General features: G+C 49.9%; 1 protein-coding gene across 14 annotated transcripts in view; it reads right to left on the bottom strand.

Moving 5' to 3' along the window:
- RGS8 (regulator of G protein signaling 8) overlaps window positions 1-20,115 on the bottom strand; it is a 116,207-nt gene that overhangs the window by 41,795 nt on the left and 54,297 nt on the right. For 5 of the 14 annotated variants that reach the window (XM_021063768.1, XM_021063766.1, XM_021063767.1 and 2 more), the window contains 3 exons: window positions 4,812-4,927; window positions 3,611-3,683; window positions 1,621-1,748 (listed from right to left, as the gene is read on the bottom strand). In XM_021063768.1, the coding sequence (XP_020919427.1) occupies window positions 1,621-1,646 (26 nt within the window). In that variant the 5' untranslated portion in view covers window positions 1,647-1,748; window positions 3,611-3,683; window positions 4,812-4,927. The other 9 variants (XR_002335964.1, XM_021063765.1, XM_021063774.1 and 6 more) reach the window with 8 other exon arrangements.

Genomic DNA, 20,115 nt, shown 5'->3' on the forward strand with positions numbered 1-20,115 from the left:
TTTTACCTTTAACCGAGATTGGCAAACTACAGCCCCACAAGATGTCTGTTTGTGTAAATAAATTTTTATTGGAACACCACACCTCGTTTGTTTACACGTGGTCTAAAGCTGCTTTCGAGCACGAGGGCAGAGTTGGGTGGTTGCAACACAGACCCTATGGCCCATGAAGTCGAAACTATTTACTCTCTGGCTCTTGGTGGAATCACTTTACTGACCCTTGACCTTTAACCATGGCAATTCCTCAGATGGAAGGAGAAGGTAAGGGGGGTGGTTTGGGGATAATCAGGACTTGAGAGTGACTTAGAGGGGACTTCCGCATGCACGCTGGTCACAATTTGCCATGGAACTAGTCCCAGAAGATGTCATTCTCCTGGTGGAAAGGAAGTTTTTCCAGCCTGGCTTTCCCTTCCTCATTTTCACAAATCCTGGGTCTGAGCAGAGATGTGAGCGGTCATGCAAGGCAAGCCTTTTCTTTTATTTCAAATGGGTTTTCATCCCTGACCCTGGTCATCGTTCACAGAAATCTTATCCAGCAGTGCCTGGGGATGGTATCACGTTTGGCGGGGATGGACAACACGTGTATTCCACAGTCCATCTCCGAGGAGCCTTTTAAGGCCAGAACATCCAAGTTCTCAGAAATACCTCCTCGCCTGCCCGTCCTGTGCTCCCACCTCTCATCTCAGCCAGACACCCTGTGAAGCCATCGATTTTCTGGCTTTTCAAAACACTGGCTACAGCTGTTCTCTGATGTCCACTTTACGTCCACTCACTCTTACAAGTCAGAGGGCACCCCAGTGCCAGGCCATGCAAGCCACGATTCAGGGCCCTTGAGTCATCACCTTCCATGAATTCAAGTGCAGGTCCTGCTCAGAACCCCAACTTAGAATGAGCCAGTTCATTCCTCGGTGCCTCAGAAACATCAGAGAACCCCAACTTAGAATGAGCCAGTTCATTCCTCGGTGCCTCAGAAACATCAGTCACTGAACAATCAGGTCGATGCCCCTAAGAGCAATTAAGAGGATTTCCAAACAATGGCAAATCCACACCAACTGTCTAATAACGTTTAGCAGGGGCCGGTGTAAAGGGTGCTCCTTGTTACCAAGACAACGTGAGTCTCCCAAATAGTTTGCAAAATCTTCCACAAGATATTCTTTGGGGCAAAAGAGTTCTGATTTTCCATCTTGTCTAGCTGAGACTTAACCTTTTAGTGAGGTCTGAAAGAACCGGAGCAGAAGCCAGAGTCAAAGGTTAAGTTGACTTTAAAAAAGAAAAAACTGGGCTTGTCCTCATCTTTCTTCTCTATCCCCGTACCTCATAGAGACCCCTACAGGGTTCAATACAAGCTCATGCAGGGGCCCACCCCATAAATCCTGCCAGTGTGGGGGAGGGCTTGGTGCTGAGGCCAGCTCTGCTGGCAAGGCCCCAACTTTGCGAGAAGCCCCCAGGGAAGGACAGCGCAGTCCACACAGGCGGCCTGGGGGATGGATGCCAGTGGCGGTCCACCGCAGGGTTGGAAGGCTTCAGGCAGGCTCCAACTGGCGGCGGGGGCAGCGGGGGCAGCAGGAAGGCAGTGGGAAGAAGAAAGGGGCAGAGGTAAGAAGACAGGTTAGCATCAGTTACCTGCGTGGCATCAGTAAAGCGGCCATACAGGCACCGGCTTACGGGTGACCCTCTGGCTGGCGTGCAGGGACGTCAGGGCGGGAGATTAGCCTGTGGGGCGCGGGATTTACCCTTTCACGTCCTCTCACCTAAAATCAAAGAATCTGCTGTAAGAGGGGGCCGCCCTCTCTTATCTGACTGCACTACGAGTCCTCGTAGACAATTTCCTGCCAATAGAACACCTCCCCACACACGACCCCCTGTTCCCCACAACCGTCTGCTCATCCTGAGCAAGGGACCAACCCAGGGTGGATGGGGACCAGCTGTCGGGGGGCTTCACCTCGCAGCCTGTTGGTCAGGAGTTCCTGCTTCCCCAACCATGGATCAGCAAGGGTGACATGGGACGCAGGCCCCCAGGGGAAGAAAGCCCAGGTGGGGCAAGCTGAAAATTACTGTCCTCTGTGTCTTACTCAAGTGGGGCCCAAGTGACCAGCCGGCCCTGGGTGGGGGTGGATGGGTCAGCACTCGGTCCAGCATCATTTGATTGGCTGCTCTTCTGCTTCTCAGCTCCCTCCAAGTGAAGCTGGGAGGGCGTGAGCGGGCGGAAGGTTAAGAGAACTCCAAGGGAGGCTTGTCAGGCCCTGTCACTGCTCAGGTTTGCTCCTTTGCGGGGATTGCAGGCATGGGGTGAAGAAATGAATAAGCAAGTCACTCTGCCCTGCCCATCTGGAGGCTGCCTGACCTTCCGCAGCCTGGGCACTGCCTGTTTCTGATGGGAAGCCAGAAGGGTAGCGGGGGGGGGGGGGAGGGTTCTGGAGGGGGAGGGCGCTCAGTGCTTCAAACCCTTTGTTCCTGTGGACAAAACTGATGGGAAGAAACACGTGGAGAGAACAACCTATCCATGCAGGGTCCCCCTGGGGACCTCTGCCACCAAGCAGAGAAGCCATTTTCAAAGAAGCCTCATTTAGACAGAGAAGGCCCCAACACCATCTATGCAGGTTAAATTATTTTGATATTACCTGGAACATTTCACAAAGGCTTTGGAAAAAAATACCTTCTCCAATATCACTGTAATTAATCCAATTATAAGATTGCTTTGTTAAAACTGGGGGGCAAAATTAGTTAGACTTGGTGTAAAGCCTCATCTCCGGGAGACTGAGCTAGGGCTGTGTCCCCCGACAGCAAGGACGTTTCCTTAATCTTTGTCCCAACCGTGCCTACACCTGCTTGCCCAGAAGTGGGGAAATCGAAGTCCTTGACGGCTCTAAGGGTCTCTAGAAATCCCTCTTTGGAGTACCCGAGCCTCCTTGTCTCTCAATTGTGGGATGAATCCCCAGAGGAGGGGGAAGCCCAGGCCAAGGGCCTTTGTGAACTTGGGGCCGAGCAGAACCAGGGACCACCACCCCCATTCACAGCAGGCAAGGTCGTCTGGGCAGTTGTCACCTGGCCTCCGGTCACTGCCTTGTGGCTCTTCCCACCCCACGGCTAGTCCACGCTGGCTTCCTGGCACTGCTGCAATGTCGGCCTCCCTCTCTTCTGAATCTGGCACTGGCCCCCCTTGCCCCTCAGCCCCTCCATCACCCCTTCGATTAGCTTACTCTTGGAATCAATGAAATAGGAATCTGCAGAATGCTCTGACCCTCACCTTTCTCATTCATCCCAGCACCTATCCCCTCGACTTCTAGGGAACAGAGGTTGGGGTTACCCAGCGCCCAGGAAGGCCAGGGGTATGACGGCACCATGGTCCATGTGCCCTAATAAGTGGGCATCAAGTTACAGGGGACTCTGGGGCAGACAGGATGGGACAGAGTGGAAAGCAAGGATACGCTGGGTGAAAAAAAGGTTAAAAGCAAAGAGCAAAGATTTATAGAGAAGAGAAGAGAAACTAAGAGCCTCAGCGGGAAGAAAGCAATCAATATGCATGGAGAGGCAGGTTAATTAAATATGGATAATGCAATCAGCCCACACGGGCACCCCGGAGAGGAAAGGGAGAAGCCAAAGCCATACTCACTGTCTTTGACCAGTCCTCATGGCCTGTGGGTCTTTGCCAGCGGGAGGGTCAGAGAGGCTGCGGGTAAGGAGCTCTGGGGAAAGAGTAGATCTTTCTTTAGCAGTCAAATCCTTGGCGGGTGAAGGGCATGTGTGCAAGAACACACAGGCACACTTATGCATGCACTCACACCATCCACATCCGCATGCATGCATGCATGCACAACACACCTCCCACCCCTTGAACCAGGCAGCAAGCGGCCCCGCTGAAAGCTCTTCTCCTCTCAGCTTGTCACATCCAGTAAATACTGAAGCAGCCTACACCCAGCGGGCGGCGGCTCAGCTCCCGGGCACAGTCTGCACGCCCATCCTCATTGGCAGGATGCAGGAGGTGCCCCTGAGCAGAGCTCGCCTGGCCCTCCTCCCGCACCTCCGTCTTCAGCCTCACTAACCTGCTTCCCTGCTCCTTTGGCCGAAGCTCAGAAAGACGTCCCCACAGCCCAAAGCGGCCTCCCTCGGCACCCAGAGGCTGCCCAGGGGGGCAGTGAAGCCGGAGGCATTAACTCTTTCAGGCCACCAGTGAGCTGAAAATCAAGTGTCCGGGGGGGTCTCTTCTAATGAGCGCTGCTGCTGGCTGAAGGCTGGTTGCTGCTTAGGGAGCAGGGAGCATAAAGATCTTGCCCCAGACAGCTGCTGACAGCAGGAGCCAAGCCGAATCAAATCTCCTAATGAACCAGGAGGAGGGGGGCTGTCTTGCTGGGTGTGATGTGATGTGATAAATGCAGAGAGCGAGAAAGCTTCGGGGCAGGTCACACATCTAAATTCCACCCCCTTTCTCCCAATTTCTATTGTGCTGCACTACCAAGCCCAACCACACAGCCCTGGAACGAGCCCCCTCTGCCACATCTCAGCTGTCCCTCTTCCTTCTCAGAGGCGTTGGACCCAAGCCTGTCTCCACTCCCACTCCCCAGCACCAAGCATACCACTCCTCACTTCCTAATGAGAAACCTCCACCGCCCCAAACACGTCTATTTCCAACATGGTCCTCCTGCCTTCACCTGGGTTTTCCTACAGTGGAAATTCACCTCTCTCCCTTATCCATCACCTAGCAACTTCCCCCTATTTGCATTTGTTACGAGTGAGACTTTTCCCTTTGTTCTGCCCAATCTGCACATTATCTCCGTTTTTCCGCCTTCTACATGTTTTCTTCCCAATCGCCTTACCCACATGGATCTTCACACTGCCTGGTTCAGTTCCAGAAGGAGGACTCCCTCTTCCCGCTTGTCCTAGTACAGGAGTTCTCTGAGTGCGGTGCCTGGACCAGCAGCATCAGCATCACCTGGCAATGTGTTAGAAATGGGAAGTCTCAGGCCCCACCCCCAGACCTACAGAATCGAAACTCTGGGGATGGGGCTGCCCTTCCAGGTGATTCCCATGCCTGCTTAAGTTCACGAAGCCCTGTCCTGGGATAAAGCTTCCTTATCTTCTCCTCATCCCCCCCTCTAGGTTCCTAAGGCTGAGTCTCCCACTCCCACCCAGGGACTAGCTCCAAATGCACCCAGACTTTGCTACACATCATTTCTGAAACCCAGAGGGCGGCACTTGCTAGAGGCGGCAGACATCTCTATGGAAAGTGATGCTTTTATCAAATTAAAGATATTAGATGCTCTTTGTTGAACCTTTTAGAATGTAGAAAGCATTGCTATATATTGTCACTCAGCAACCCCATGCGGGAGTCTGAGAGAGTATTATTATCCCCGTGTCACAGATCAGACAACAGAGGGGAGAAGATGTGACCTGCCTTTTGCAAAGTGACCCAACACGTCAGAGGCAGCTCAAGGTCCAGAAATTGCTTTCTTATGACTTTTGGAGCCGAGATCTTTCTACTACGTCACACGGGGGCCCCTGTCCTTCTGGCAGATCTATTGGCGCATCACTGATACTCTCACAGTGCAATGACTCTGCCGCAACCACATGCTGCCTGACGATAGGATGAAATAAAAATTCTGATGCTGCCTCCACAGTGACTCACTGTCTCTCTCTGAAAACATCCACAGGTAAAGGGAACTTGGTGTTATAAGAGGAGAGGCAAAAGAAACATTTTCCATTCCTCTGAATTCCTGTCTCAAACCCTGAGGCTAGCTGGGGTTTAGAATTAGAGCATGAAGGGAATCCTTCACTTCTGGGCATTTTCCTGGCATACTGTACCATAAGAAAGAAGTACACAGGTACGCTGGGGAACAAAAGCCTATGGAGAAGCATTTCCCTAATCCACGTGGACCCACCCTGGACTCCCTGCCCAGGGCTAATGTTTAATGAGCACTTCAGTACATGCCAGACACTGCGCTAAACACTGCATTTTGTTTTCTTCTTTAACTCTCACAACAGACTTACAAGGCCAACATCTTTATCCCTCTTTTACAGATGCGAAAACAGAGACAAGTTTTCTAAGTGGCAGAGCTGGTGTCTGATACCAACTTTGTGCCTCCAGCCTCTGCTTTGCCTCTTGCCTTAACACAAAGGTGGCATCATCATGGAATTCCTCTATGGGCACTAGAATGGTGGGATGAAGGCTCCCTCCAAGGTTCATGCTGCCCAGCCCGGCATCCAGGATTGAAAGGCCCTGGGGAGAGAGGGCAGGGCTACAGACGGCCCGGGTCTCAAGTGGAAGCTGACCAATATTAACCAGGCATCCGAATCCTCAATTAGCCTTTCGACATACAGTCATAGGAAGTCAAGAAGCCAACCCAACTGTCTAAGGAAAGACATTGTAATTAATAAAGCTTTAAGAGAAAGCAGAGGAATGTCAAGAGCAGAGCGACAGGCCTCTCACTTGAGTAAAAAGAGAAACTTAAAACTAGTGCCAACTTTCTTACCAAGACACTCCTAAACACCAAGGAGTAAGCACACTGCACCCTAGTTTGCGAAGCACAGACCTAGGGCAGTGCCCTCTCAAGGGAGGACTCTAACTTAATCTTTCTTCCTATAGAGTCAGGTGCATAAGGCGGGGGAGAGCAGACGTGCAGAATTAGGCTGAACCAAGGGGGTGAGCATCCAAGCCTGGTCTTTTTCCTGGAGGAGAGAGACAGGCCAAGACAAGCCGGTTGGAGGGCTGGTGAGAAAGGCACCCGCTGCTTGCCCTCTGCATCCTCTGGGCTTACAGCCCTGGGCCAGGGACACAGAGCTCTATGTTCTATTCGGATTACTGTTCCCAAGTTGCTGGCTGAAGACTGGGCACAGGATGGGGCCCCTAGGCCAGACACGTGGTTTTCCCCAGGAAGAGAGTCATTACAAGCCCTGCTCTGGCTTCTCGGTCAGCCCTGCTGGTCCCACCATGCTCGTGCTCCTCCGGGGAAACCCAATCCTTCCAAGCATCGGCCACGGCTTCTCTCCAGAATCAGGGCTTTGGTCCTGCCTCTCCTGAGCTCCACCCTGCCTTTCCAGAAGTCTTCTAGACAGCTCCACCCCTCTCAGACCCTGCAGACTCGACAGTCTCCAAAACCACCACTTTCCCCTCCAGTATCACTCCATTCCTGCTGGGTTCCCGTGTGGGTTCTAGCCCCTCAGGGTGATAGGTACAGGTATTTGGAGTTTCTTTTCCTCCATTCCCATTGCTGAACCGGTTTTTAAACCTTGTCATTGATTTCTGATGTATTTCTCACTTTCATTCCCTCCCAGCCATTGACACTGCCATGTCAGAGGTTATCAGCACGACGCATACCCTTCCACCCCCTCTTAATAACCAATCTTCCTGCCCCTGTTTCATCACCCCCATCCCCTATAAACCTTCTGGCACATTCCATCCCATGAGAGTTACCGTTAAAATAGATACCATAAAGCAGATCATCCGTCCAATGATCTTTGATGGGTTCCACTGTAGCCCACAGTCCTGCCTGACATTTCAATAATTTGGTCCCATTTACCTATCCAGTCTCATGGCCCATTGTACACGTGTGCCCATGCACACACAAATACACACATACATACACGCACACAAGCACACATCTGATTCCTCTGCAGCTCTCTCTGCCCCGACTGGCCCCACCTTGGGTCTGCCTCTCCACTCCCAGCTCCTTCTCAAAATCCAATACCTCCAAGCTAAAATCTCTCCTTTCCAAAGCTTTTCCAGAACCCCCTCAACCAGGAGGAATCCCTCCATCCCGACACCACCACTTTGCCGTGTGACCTTCTGACAGCCCCCATCCCAGCCGGTAGTTCATCCTCGTGATTTATGTTTTCGGATCCTCCCAAAAGACTACGTGCTCCATAAAGTCAGACTTTCTGACGTACTCCCCTTGCTATCAATTCTCATTGCCTCGTATGGAGCAGGGGTTGAATAAATGTCAGCTGAATTTGATTCTGAGTTCCTGAGAAAATGTGAAACATCACTGAGGCTTCCTTATGCAGAAACACACCAGACCCCTGCAGTCTCCAGGTCAAGAGGGAAGTCAGCCCAACGCTAATGACACCCAGGGGTGGCAGCCCAGGTACCTGGGGTGTCTGCAAACTACTGTTCCCAGCAACCTGGGCAGGGCAGAGTGGAATTAATCAAGAGCGAAAGGACACCTGGCATTGTCACACAGACCACAGAAATGTAATTACATTGAAGATAAAGGGAATTAAAGTCTGCAGTATAATATTTTTAAAAGCCACGATAGTGGAGGAGGAGATTTATTGCCAAATGCCCCCTGCGTGCTTATTTAATCAACATACCACCTAGGATAGGACCACATTAAAAGCTTTTAATAAAACACTCATTTGGATATTAGATTTGAATTCTGGTCAGCATGCGAAAGCTCTTCCACAAATCTTTTAAAAGCAATTTCCAGTTTGTAGCTTCCTAGTAACAGGAGAAACATGAATCAACATATGCCACATTGATTTGGGGTTTCCATGGAGACTGGAAGGACACAGGGAAGGGAAGGACAGAAGGAGGCCACTTGGCCCAAAATTCTGCTGGAAAAAAAAAAAAAGAAAAAGAAAAAAAAAGGCATCTCGATTCCATTCCTCTGAGCATTAGCAGCCTCATTTCCTGTTCATCAGTTCAAGCATCCAGATATTTAATTTGTAATCTCACAAGGAACATCAGAGGGGACATGGAAAAAAGTCAGCAGCCAAAGGTGTGGGCCCACGAGATTTGCAAAGAGGAGCCAAAAAGCACAGGATCTGGAATGAGAAGAAAGGGCCTCTGCTCTTAACTGCCGTTAACTAGCTCTGTGACGTTAACTGCCCTTACTAGCTGCATGATTACTAACTAGCATAACCAAAAGACGTGAATTTCAGTGCCCTCATTTGTAAAACACAGATTAACACACCTGCCCTGTCTAATTTTCAAGGTAGTTCTAAGAAAGAAATGAGACTGTCTGTGGGAAGGAAAATGCTTTGCAAATTCCAGCACACTGTACCCTGTCATTTGGCGATGCTCTGAGTTTCTCTTTAAATGGAATTTTGCCAGTGAGCAAGCATATGCAGAACAAGATTGATGACTTGGTAGAGAGTAGACTGACCTGGAGGGAAAAAAAAAAAAAAAAAGCAATGGGTTTGACAGCCCTGAGTTTCCATCCCTGCATCAGGATGTTCCAGATGTGTAACTGTAAGCAAGGAACTCTCCCTCTCCTGGGGTTATTTTCATCATGTCATTGTCTGTTATAAGAATTATAACAATCCTTACCACAATGTCATCGGTTTGTTATAAGGATTAAATTAGATAATGTCATCGAGTTTAGCACAATGTTTGACAAATGACAAATGACTGTTTAGTGTGAGTCACTCTTATTAGCTGTATCAACTGTTTCATTACCTGTAAAATGGGAATTAGGATTCCTACGGCTTCCTTATTTTACATAGAGGATACCTACTCAGATATTTGATAAGCTGTTTGGGAAAACGTACTAAGTAAATAGAATGTTATTATTTGAAGATTCATGTTTGCCACCTGCTCACTGAGGGGCAGAAAAAAAAATGGCTGAAACACATCCGAAAGGGTTTTCAAGCCTCTTGGTGCATTGGGGTTACATAAGTCTCTCTGTCACCTTTTCCTTCTCTTTTGTTCCTCTTGAGGCTTGATGAGTCTCTTTACTTCTCCCTGCAGCCTCTTCTTCTTTCTATCCTCTTTTCCTTATTCATTATTTTTATACTTTTCCTTTTAAGTGTGTCTAGAAGGAATTTTAAAGTTAAACTTTGGAGGCTTTGGTGTCTCAACCGCAATCGGCCCTTAGATCTCCTAAAATTAAATGGTAGACCTACGTTGGGAGAAATGACATGAAATCAGGAAAGGTAGGAAAACAGGGCTGTCTCTCAGAGGAGAGTCTCAGTGCCATAAAAAATTAAGAAACACAGCAACCACATGCAGTATACGAAATTTAATTTGGATCCTGATTCAAATTTAAAACCATAAAAAATATTATTGGGAGTTCCCTGGTGGTTCAGCAGGTTAAGAATCTGGCATTATCACTGCAGTGGCTCAGGTCACTGCGGTGGCTGGGTTCAATCCCTGGCCTGGGAACTTCTACATACCATGGGTGTGGCCCCGTGCTCCAAAATGAGGCAACTGGAGACATGAGTGCTGATGAGACACTGTTATTAGTGTGATATCAATACCGTGGTTATTTTCCTTCTTAAGCAACGCTATTCTTTAGAAATGCACTCTGAAATATTTAGCACTGAAATGATATGCTATCTGGGAACTGCTTCAAAATCATCTAGGGTGGGAAGAGCAGGGGGTCGAAGCTGAGTGGTGGGCACCTAGGGGCTCGGTGTCCTATTTTCTTGATTTGTAAACATTTGATACTATGCATAAAAATTTTTTTAAATAGTGTGACCAGTGACCATAGGTGCTTTAATAAATAAAATGAGCATACAATACAATGTGTAAATGATTAGTGCAAGGAAATCAAAATAGGGAAGAAAGGTGCAATTTGCATGGATCTTGATTTCCTCTCTATTTTTCCATTGTAAACTTTCTTCCCCATGAATAGTTCCATCTTCAAAAAAAAAAAGAAGACGGGAACACGAAAACCTGTTATTTGACTTCTAGGGCGCTGTGCTAAAATTCACAGAGGTTTAGGGCATGACTCTTGGATATTACTTACAGACACTGACCCTTAAAGACTTTGCCCACAGTCACATTTCTTAGAGCCAGGACGCAAGCCCAGAGCTGCTGGTGTGGAATCCAGCTCCATCCTTTCTTCTCACAGCTAAGCTGCCCATCTACACATCCAGAATCCGGGGCAAGACATCAGCCTTGGATGAGGATGCAAATGGTGGTCTGCTCCCTTACCTCCCCGATCTTTCTCTGTCCCTGTCGTGACCTCAGCCTTAAATGGTGAACTCAGTTTTTACAAATTACCCTCCCAGTGGTCCGCTGCCTTCTGCGAAGGCAGCTGAAGGTCGGGAAGCCAGAGTGTAAGAAAGAGAGGGCTCGTGTTAACACACACCATCCTACCTGCCCACAGCCTGACCACAGAGGGAGAGGCCTCAGGTCCGACATACCTCAGCCTCGTTCCCGTTTCCTCCCCTACAAGTCCATCCAAGGTCACATGCATCCTCCCCTCTCAGGTGAGTCTACTCGGGGCGCATCCTTCCTCCTTGGCCTCAAGCCCTTCCTTCTGCTCTTACTCTGCTTTATTAACTCTCTCTCTTTTTAATTCTCTCTCTCCCATCACGCTTACAAATAAACAGTACTCTTTCATTTTAAAAAATTCTCCCTTGGGCATCCTCCCGTGGTCAGCAGGGTTCCTGTCTCCCCACTTCCTGTCCCTTCCTCCACCCTTCACAAGTGGCTTCCAACCTACCACTCCCCGGACACAGCGACCCCCATGCTGGGAGGACCAAGGACCCTTGTCCTTAAGGACCGCTTGCTTCCCTGCCTTCACCAAGGTGACCCTTCACTTCCAGCACCTCTACTCCCTTAGCCTCCTTGACCTCGCCTCCTCCTCCCTGTCCTTCCCCTTGCTGGCTCCTCCTCCTCGTCCCACCCCCACATGGTGATATTCTCCTACCCTCTACCCTTGGCTTCCTGCTCTTCTCTCCTTAAATGAAACGTGGGCAACGGCATCCTTGTCCACAGTCCTAACTACACTGGCTATACTGACCGTTTCTAAAAGCGTCCTCTAATTCTGGCCCCTCTCCCAGCTGTACAAATTCTTAGAGTTCATGGGTTGCTGAACATACCCCACAGATATTCCCCGGGCACAACAAAAGGAAATATATCTCAAAATTGAGCACAGCAAATCCCCTTCTTTTCCGGACCCATTTCATCCCCCACCCGACACGTACATACAAATCTTAGCTTCCTCTGGAATCCCTTGTTTCTGTTTCTGGCACCACCATCCACTGAGTAACTTAAACCTTAATTAGGGAAGTAATTAGAAATGACTCCTTTTCTCTCATCTCCTAGAGTCAACCCGTTATCAAATCATCCTGACTTCATAGTTTCTAGACCTGCCTTCCCTCCAGCTTTGCTACTGCTCTGGTTCATGTCCTGGCTCACGGGTCACTGGTTCTTGTCCTCCTGGTTTCTGGTCTCTGGGATCCAGCCTACCTCCTTAAATTCAACTCCGTTCTGCAGCCATAATCACCTGCTTAAATCACACATGTGACCCTGTTCCCTTCCCCTCACAACCTGTGAGCCCCACCAGCCTAGGGATAAAGTTGGAGCCTTAGTAAAGATCCTGATACATATGGACCTCCCACCGTGGCTCAGTGGTAATGAACCCAACCAGTATCCATGAAGATGCGGGTTTGATCCCTGGCCTCGCTCAGTGGGTTAAGGATCCAGCGTTGCCATGAGCTGTATGCCTGCAGCTGTGGCTCCGATTTGATCTCTAGGCTGGGAACCTCCATATGCTGTGAGTGTGGCCCTAAAAGGACAAGAAAGAGAGAGATTCTGACACATAAACTCCCCAAGAGCCGGGTCCTGCCTGCCTGGAGAATCACTCCCCTGTTTGGGCTTCACGCCCCAGTGCTGCCACACTGCTCACCATGTGGAAGATGCGTCACTCCAAGCATCTAGGCCTCATTTCTGCCATGTGCTCTGCCCACCCACCTTTCAAGCTCCACTTCAGGATCACCTCCTCCAAGCAGCCTCCCCTGCACAGCCAGGTTCCACAAACACCTACTCCATGCTCCACCTCAGCCCTTGGCACCACTGGGTGCCCGCAACTCTCTTCTCCTAACCAGACTCTCTTAAGTTCACCAAGGACAGGAAAGTGTATGCATTCATTCTTTTATTCATTGTTCAACTAACATTTAGATACCTCGTATGTGCCAAGCAGCATTATTGACCTAGGTACGCTACACAGGTAAAAGATGTATTTTTCATCTCTACATCTCGGACACCTAGCCCAGGACCAGTAAGGTGCTCAGTAAATGTCTGTTGGATTTAACTGAACCAGCAGCCATCAGTGGATGAGCAACACTATGAGGCTGGCCAAAAGAGACAGCGTGGAGTCACAGAAATGGCTCTGGATCCCAGGTCAGGTGACAAGGGTTCGAACTCCAGCTCTGCCCCCTTCATGGCTAGGTCCCCTTGGCTTTCGACCTTGATTTCTCATTTCTGAAATCAGAATACTAAGACCATGTCAATGTCCTGCGTTACTGTAGGAATTCAAGAGATAAATAAGCAAACATGGATGGTAAATTCTTCAGCCTTATGAAAACATGAAGTCACATTGAAAGCATCAGAGTCATGAAGACAGAGAGGCCCAGCACCAAATAGGAGTGGAAAGGAGGCTGCAGAGGAAAGGGCAGCTTGGCCAGAGATGGAGAAGCAGCGGGACCTAGTTTTCAAAGCCCTGGGGCTGGGATATAAGCACGAGACACTGCCACAATTGCAACGTGGCTCTCTTCCTATCTCTCAGTGCCAGGGCACTGGTTATCAAGCCCTTCCCCTCCGTAGGCAGTAACAAAAGCTTTACCATTTGCCATCAGGGTCTACAGCTGTGGGCAGAAAGCGGCTTCAGCAGGCTCCCCCTCCTCTGAATGTAAAATAAGCTCTTTCTAATCCTCCATTTTTAATGACTTCAGCCAATGGCTTTTATGTCCTCTCTCCCAGCTCCATTCTAGCCAGCCCCCTAGAATCATGCAGAAAGGAAACTCCACAGCCATCAGACCCAATAACAGGGCAGAGCCCTCTGGGAAGTGAGATGCCTTGCCTGCTCCGGGGGCAGGTTAATGTCTGCACTGGGGGCGGGAGGAGGGACCAGGGCTGTGTAGGTGCGCTCAGATGCACAAAGATGCTGAGCAAATGCTGACACTTTTCTTTGAGAGACAAGGCCATGGTAGGAATCTACCTTAAGCCGTTCAGCTTTTCGGAGACCCTCTTCTTTCTGGGCCCTTTTACTGAAGGATTCAAAAGCTTGTAGACAACTCCATACAGAGAACCTTGATAAAGGCCCTGATGAGAATGCCGATGCTTTTTGGATGGTGAAGCATATTCTGGTCCCCAAGGCACAGAGGGGAAGCAGGGACCATTCTAGTGGCTCTGGAGCTATAGGTATTTGGACAAAGAGAAAATGAGAAAGCACGAAACAGAGAGTCAGGGATAGGATCAATAGGACAAATATTTTAAACCAGGAAGTCATGACACACAACAAAATTTAGATTTGTGTGGCACCTTCACAACCTACAAACTGCTTTCACTGCTTTAGGTGATCAAGTTTCTTAACCTTCTTGAGACTCAGTTTGTTCTGGAAAGTTGAGAGGAGTAAACAAGCATCATGTAGAGAAAGTACCTAAACAATGTTGACCCGGATATACTGATAGCTGGGAGCTACCATTATTCCTTTCAGATTGTTTTTTGCTTTTTATGGCCGCATCTGAAGCATATGGAAGTTCCCAGGCTAGGGGTCAAATCGAAGCTACAGCTGCCAGCCTACACCACAGCTACAGCAACTCGGGATCCGAGCCGTGTGTGCGATCTACACCACAGCTCATGGCAAAACCAGATCTTTAACCCACTGAGAGAGGCCAAGGATCGAACCCGAGTCCTCATGGATCCTAGTCAGGCTCATTAACTGCTGGGCCACGAAGGGAACTCCCTCATTATTCCTTCCAGTTGATCCTCACAAAAGCCTTTGGAGGTCAATTGGGCACTTTTTTTTTTTTTTTGTCTTTTGTCTTTTTAGGGCCACACCAGTGGCATATGGAGGTTCCTAGGCTAGGGGTCTAATCGGAGCTGTAGCTGCCAGCCTATGCCACAGTTCACAGCAACGCCAGATCCTTAACCCACTGAGCGAGGTCAGGGATCGAATCCGAAATCTCATGGTTCCTAGTCGGATTTGTTTCCGCTGTGCCACAATGGGAACTCCAACTGGACACTTTTTGTTGCGCCCATTTTACAGATTATAAAACCAAAACTGTTCAGGAGCCCTGAGTGAAGGACACAGGGTAATTCAATTAATGACCCTAGGGAGTCTGGGACCCAGGACCACTAGGGCTTTTCCGCACTATACGACAACGCATCATATTCAGTGCTGCTCTGACTGACCATCCCTGAGGTCCACATTTGGAGGGTTTTTGAAATGGAAGTATGATGGATTTTGTGCAGCCATCCATCCACACTTCCTCAGTCCCCTGGGAGTCCCTGGCCTATGCGAAATGGTTCTTGTGCCTAAAGAACGTGTTCTTCAGGCCAGAGCTCACTGACCCATAGGAGAAAGACCTGGGCATCGTTAGCAGGTCTAATTAACTTGACAAAGAATAAGAGAGAGTCTTCAGATTCCTTTGTGTGTAAGGCACTGTGTGAAAACTTTTTTAAGAAATGCCAAAAGGACCTGGTCCCCAGGAACAGCTTCCCTTTGCCTGGCTATGGGGAACTCGGGGCCACACAACACACTCTCATCTCCGCTCACCCCACTCCCACTCACCTTCTCCCAGGACACCTACTCGAAGGACTGAGCGGAGAGCAAAGGGTTAATAAAAACGAGTTTGCCAGATTGACTGAGCGCTCACAGGGCTGTCATCCCCAAACTAAAAATAATCGCCATCATCAGCATAATACCACGTTTCGTGTTTAGAGCCTTGAACTTTCCACAAGCACTTAGATGGTCTCATGAGGACAGTTATCCCACTCCCCTACTTTCCAGCACCTCCTGCAGCTTCCAAGAAAACCCTGGAGTTTTCCAAAACTACAGGAACCAATGATCCCGAAATAACCCAAGTTACAGGATGGGTAGGCTCTCCTTCCTACGTCACCTGATTGAAAGCATCCCAAGACAAAGACCTACGAGGACTTGAAAGCCAGGTTTTGAGCATGGAGTCAAACAATGAACTGATATTGAGAGACGAGCACAGAGAAAAGTGCCCCTCCACTTCCATTCCCCCCCCCCCCCCGCCCAGATCACTGCCTAGACAGCTCCGAGAAGGACCCAGCTGATGAGCAGGGATTCGTCACCTCCGGTAGGTGCGATCGTGTCCTCAACTCACTGCTTAGAAATTGGTAGACTGCCAAAAGAAAAAAACTGCAGCTCTGTGTGGTGACGGAGGTTTAACTAGACTTACTGTGGTGATCTTTTCACAATATATACATAAACCAAATCATTATGTGGTACATCTGAAACCAAAATAATGTTATATGTCAATTCTATCGATTTTTTAAAAACACCGCATCCCCGCAAGTGTCATTTTAAGCATAGCTCTAAGAAAACCGATCCAGCGTGTGAGCAATATTGTAGCGGTGATGTTATTTCAGCATGATAGGTAAGAGTAAAAAGGTGGAAAAATATTTGTAAACTAGAAATTGGTAATCTGCCAGGGGATATGTTAACACCCCAGCATGGGAATCTTTTCATAATGTAAAGATGTATCAAATCATGCCATTGTGCCCTACAAACATATTACAATTTTATTTGTCGTTGCATTTCGATAGGAAAAAAAAAAAAGAAATTAATGACCTCCAGTGTATTTTGATCTCCCTCAAACTCCTTGTGATTGTGAGCCCTCCTGCATCGGAATGTGTCACCCGTGTTAGTCACCAGCAGTACGGGAGACCAGCACGTTGTCTGGAAACCAAACAGATGCTGTGGGCAGCCAGACTGCTGGGCAGGCGACCCACTTAAAACAACAGCAGCAAAAGACATGAATGAAACTAACAGAGATGGTGCCATGGTCCTGATATCAACCTACCATATTCTCAGAGCCCCCACAGGGATCTGAGAGAAGAAACTGCATCCCTTTGGACCAGAAGCAGGTTTCAGGGGACCTGGGGAGTTGGGATCCAGGAGGAGGGAGAACAAAAACAAAGGACCTTTGAAGCTTAGCACCCACTCACGGGGAAGAATGGGCATATTCCTGCACCCGTGCTCCTGGCAAGGATGACAGGCTTAACCCACTCAGAGGAGCTCTGTTAGAGAATCAAAGAGGATTGTCACATCAGGGCAGTGCTTCTTCCGCCCCGAGGTGTCCCACACTTCCCAGCAGGACTCGAGGCTCAGGATGGCCAGTTCAGGGACCCACTTGGCCCCGCTGGAAGAGCGGCTCTCTCTTACCTGTCTGGCGGTGGGCAGTGCAGCTGGGAAGGTGTGGCTGGCGCGGGCCCCAGCCGGGCATGGCTCAGGGAGGTCCTGAGTGACAGAGTCAGCCACCTCCTGGCACATGGAAGAGGGTGGCCGAGGGGGCGGCTCACCTCACCTCGGCCCCCAGCAGAGGGGCTGCAATGCGCGGCTCCCGCAGGCTCGGCTCCTCGCCCGGCTTTGCATCTCCCGAACGGGGAAAGCAGCGAGCGCCCGGGGGAGGGGGTGGGGAAGCGGAGGGAGGGGAGGGGGCACTCTGACAGATGATGCGCACTGCCACGCAGAGTCGGGGGAGGACCGCAGACTCGAGCAGGATGGCACTGCCTGGGTGGCTCTCCCCCGACAGCTCGCTCACAGGCAGCTGCCTCCGAGGGGCCGTCACCCTGGAGAGACAGAGCCCAGAGGGGTCTGAGGGTGGAGGAGGGGGAGGGAGGGGGTCCCCTGGGTTGCACAGCCCCAGGGCGGGGGGGAGGAGGTGGAGCAGGATAACTGGCATCAGGCAAGGAGAGGAAAACCCCCTTTGGCTCAAAAACAGACCAGGCTGAACTTGAAAGACAAAGGCCCTGCTCCTGGTCTGGCTTCGAGCTGGTCCCTTCCTGCCACAGCCAACAAGCGAGGCCCCTCTGGCTTAGGAACGACCCAGCACAGCTCCAACTTTCTCAACGAGGAGACAAAAGTCAGACCTGGAAGAGTATATGATGCATGAAATGTTTCGTGGGTTTGTCACTGAATGCCAAAGGCAAGCCTAAGTGTCCCCTCTGCTGACTGCCCACCTGTGATCTGTGCTGGGGAGGATGTGATGGCAGGAAGGGGAGCAAGAGGGAGGGTTGGGGGATGGAGAGAGCGTGTCATGCGACGCTTCTGTTTGCAAAGTTCCCTTTGGATGGTCAGGAGCAAAACCTCTCCAACGGCGTGAGCCAGTGCCTAGAGCAGGTGCTGAGCGTCGGGGAGAACCCTTCACCTGGATTCTAGATGTCCCCCTGACCTGCCGCCCACATGTGGCAGGTTCACCACACAGGCCCTGGAGCTGACAGTCACAGGCTCTATTTACAACCACAGCCAGAGAAAGAGGCTGACAGGGAACAAACAAAGAGCGAAGCCAGAAAAGACCAAAGGAAGTGCAGCAGGGAGACTCAACAAGGACAGCAAGGAAAGGAAAGAGCTCCCGAGTGAGGGCCTTCTCCAGAGGGAGGAGCAGGGGATGGGACGGGGCCAAGAACCCCCACAGACTTCCAAGGAATCGTCCTCCTGGCTTCGGCTGGTGCTTTTCCTTCAGGCCGCCCCCAGACGCCCTGACAAGTGCTGCCCCAAGGACCCTCCCCTCGCTTTAGGGCACTGCCTCCGTCAACCATCACATTCACCATTTCACTGCTGCATCTAAACGAACGTAGCCCCCATTCAACAAAATCAGGTCAATTCAGCTCAAAATCATGGAGCCTACTGTGTGCTGTGGGGGTGCAAAGATGACTAAGACATCCTTGTCCTGCCATGGGGAAGCCAGAGGACAGAGAGATTTAAATAGGTGATGCTAATGCAGAGATAAGAGAGCTAAGGGCTCAGGAGTAAAAAGCAGAGTTCCCATCGTGGTGCAGCGGAAACGAATCCAACTAGGAACCATGAGGTTGCAGGTTCGATCCCTGGCCTCGCTCAGTGGGTTAAGGATCCAGCATTGCCGTGAGCTGTGCTGTAGGTTGCATACGTGGTCAGATTCTGTGTTGCTGTGGCTCTAGTATAGGCCAGCAGCTACAGCACCAATTAGACCCCTAGCCTGGGAACCTCCCTATGCAATGGGTACAACCCTAAAAAGCAAAAACATAAAAATAAAAAAAGGATGGATATGGATAGAACCTTCCTTTCCTCTCTAATGGCTCTGTGATATGAGACGTGATGGCTGTATCTAAAAAGACAAAAAAAAAAAGATAAAAATAAAAAAGAGTGACATGGAAATGTTGGGGAAGGAGAGACTGGGTCCACCCGAGAAATCAGAGCCACCCTCTCAGAGGAGACCTGGTCTGACGCACATGGTGAAGGTTACCATGGATTTTGATCAGCGTGAGAGGAGAATTCAAGGCTGAAGGACAGCCTGAGCAAAGGCACCAAGTCCAGAGGTGCCCAGTGTGTCTGGGGAACAGAGAATGCTCTTCCCAGGAGGCTGGAGCAGAAAGTAAAGTGTGATGGGAGTCCATGGCGGAGGATGGAAATTAATGGGTACATTGTGACCAGATAATGGAAAAAAAAAAAAAAAAAAGGAAAGCTCTAAATATTTTATTACCAGATCCATGTTCTGAGGAGTTACTGAGAGGAACTGGAAGAAAATGAAGCTAGTTAAGGTGACTGTCAATCCCTAGGTGACAGAGGATGAACAAAGCATAGAGGTCGGTGAAGGCCAAGTCAGCAGGACTTGATTTAAACTGAGGGATGGGGGGAGCTCAGAAAGACAAAGGATGGGAATGGCTCTATAATCTCACATTTGAGAATAGGCTTCGAAAGCCAGAGCATCCAGGAGAAAAAGCAGTTGTGGTCTAGTTTCCTGGTAGAAGGAAAACTATAACGGGTTTGGTTTGGGATTGATTGAGTTCTGCTGATAACCCAGGGAAGAAGATGAAGAGGAGATGGACACAGAGCTGGATCTCAGCAGAAAGGTGGAAAGCTGGGAGCTCTCCCCCTTGAAGATAAGCGTGATGGGAGTAAATGAGATCACTTAAGAGAGGGGCTGAGGACAGAACTCGAGAAACGATGATATTTAAAAGAGGAGTAGAGGAGTTCCCGTCGTGGCGTAGTGGTTAACGAATCCGCTAGGAACCATGAGGTTGCGGGTTCGGTCCCTGCCCTTGCTCAGTGGGTTAGCGATCCGGCGTTGCCGTGAGCTGTGGTGTAGGTTGCAGACGAGGCTCGGATCCTGCGTTGCTGTGCCTCTGGCGTTGGCCGGGGGCTACAGCTCCGATTAGACCCCTAGCCTGGGAACCTCCATATGCTGCAGGAAGTGGCCCAAAGAAATAGCAAAAAAATAAAAAAT

This window comes from Sus scrofa, chromosome 9, assembly GCF_000003025.6.
Source record: "Sus scrofa isolate TJ Tabasco breed Duroc chromosome 9, Sscrofa11.1, whole genome shotgun sequence".
Classification (NCBI taxonomy): Eukaryota; Metazoa; Chordata; class Mammalia; order Artiodactyla; family Suidae; genus Sus; species Sus scrofa.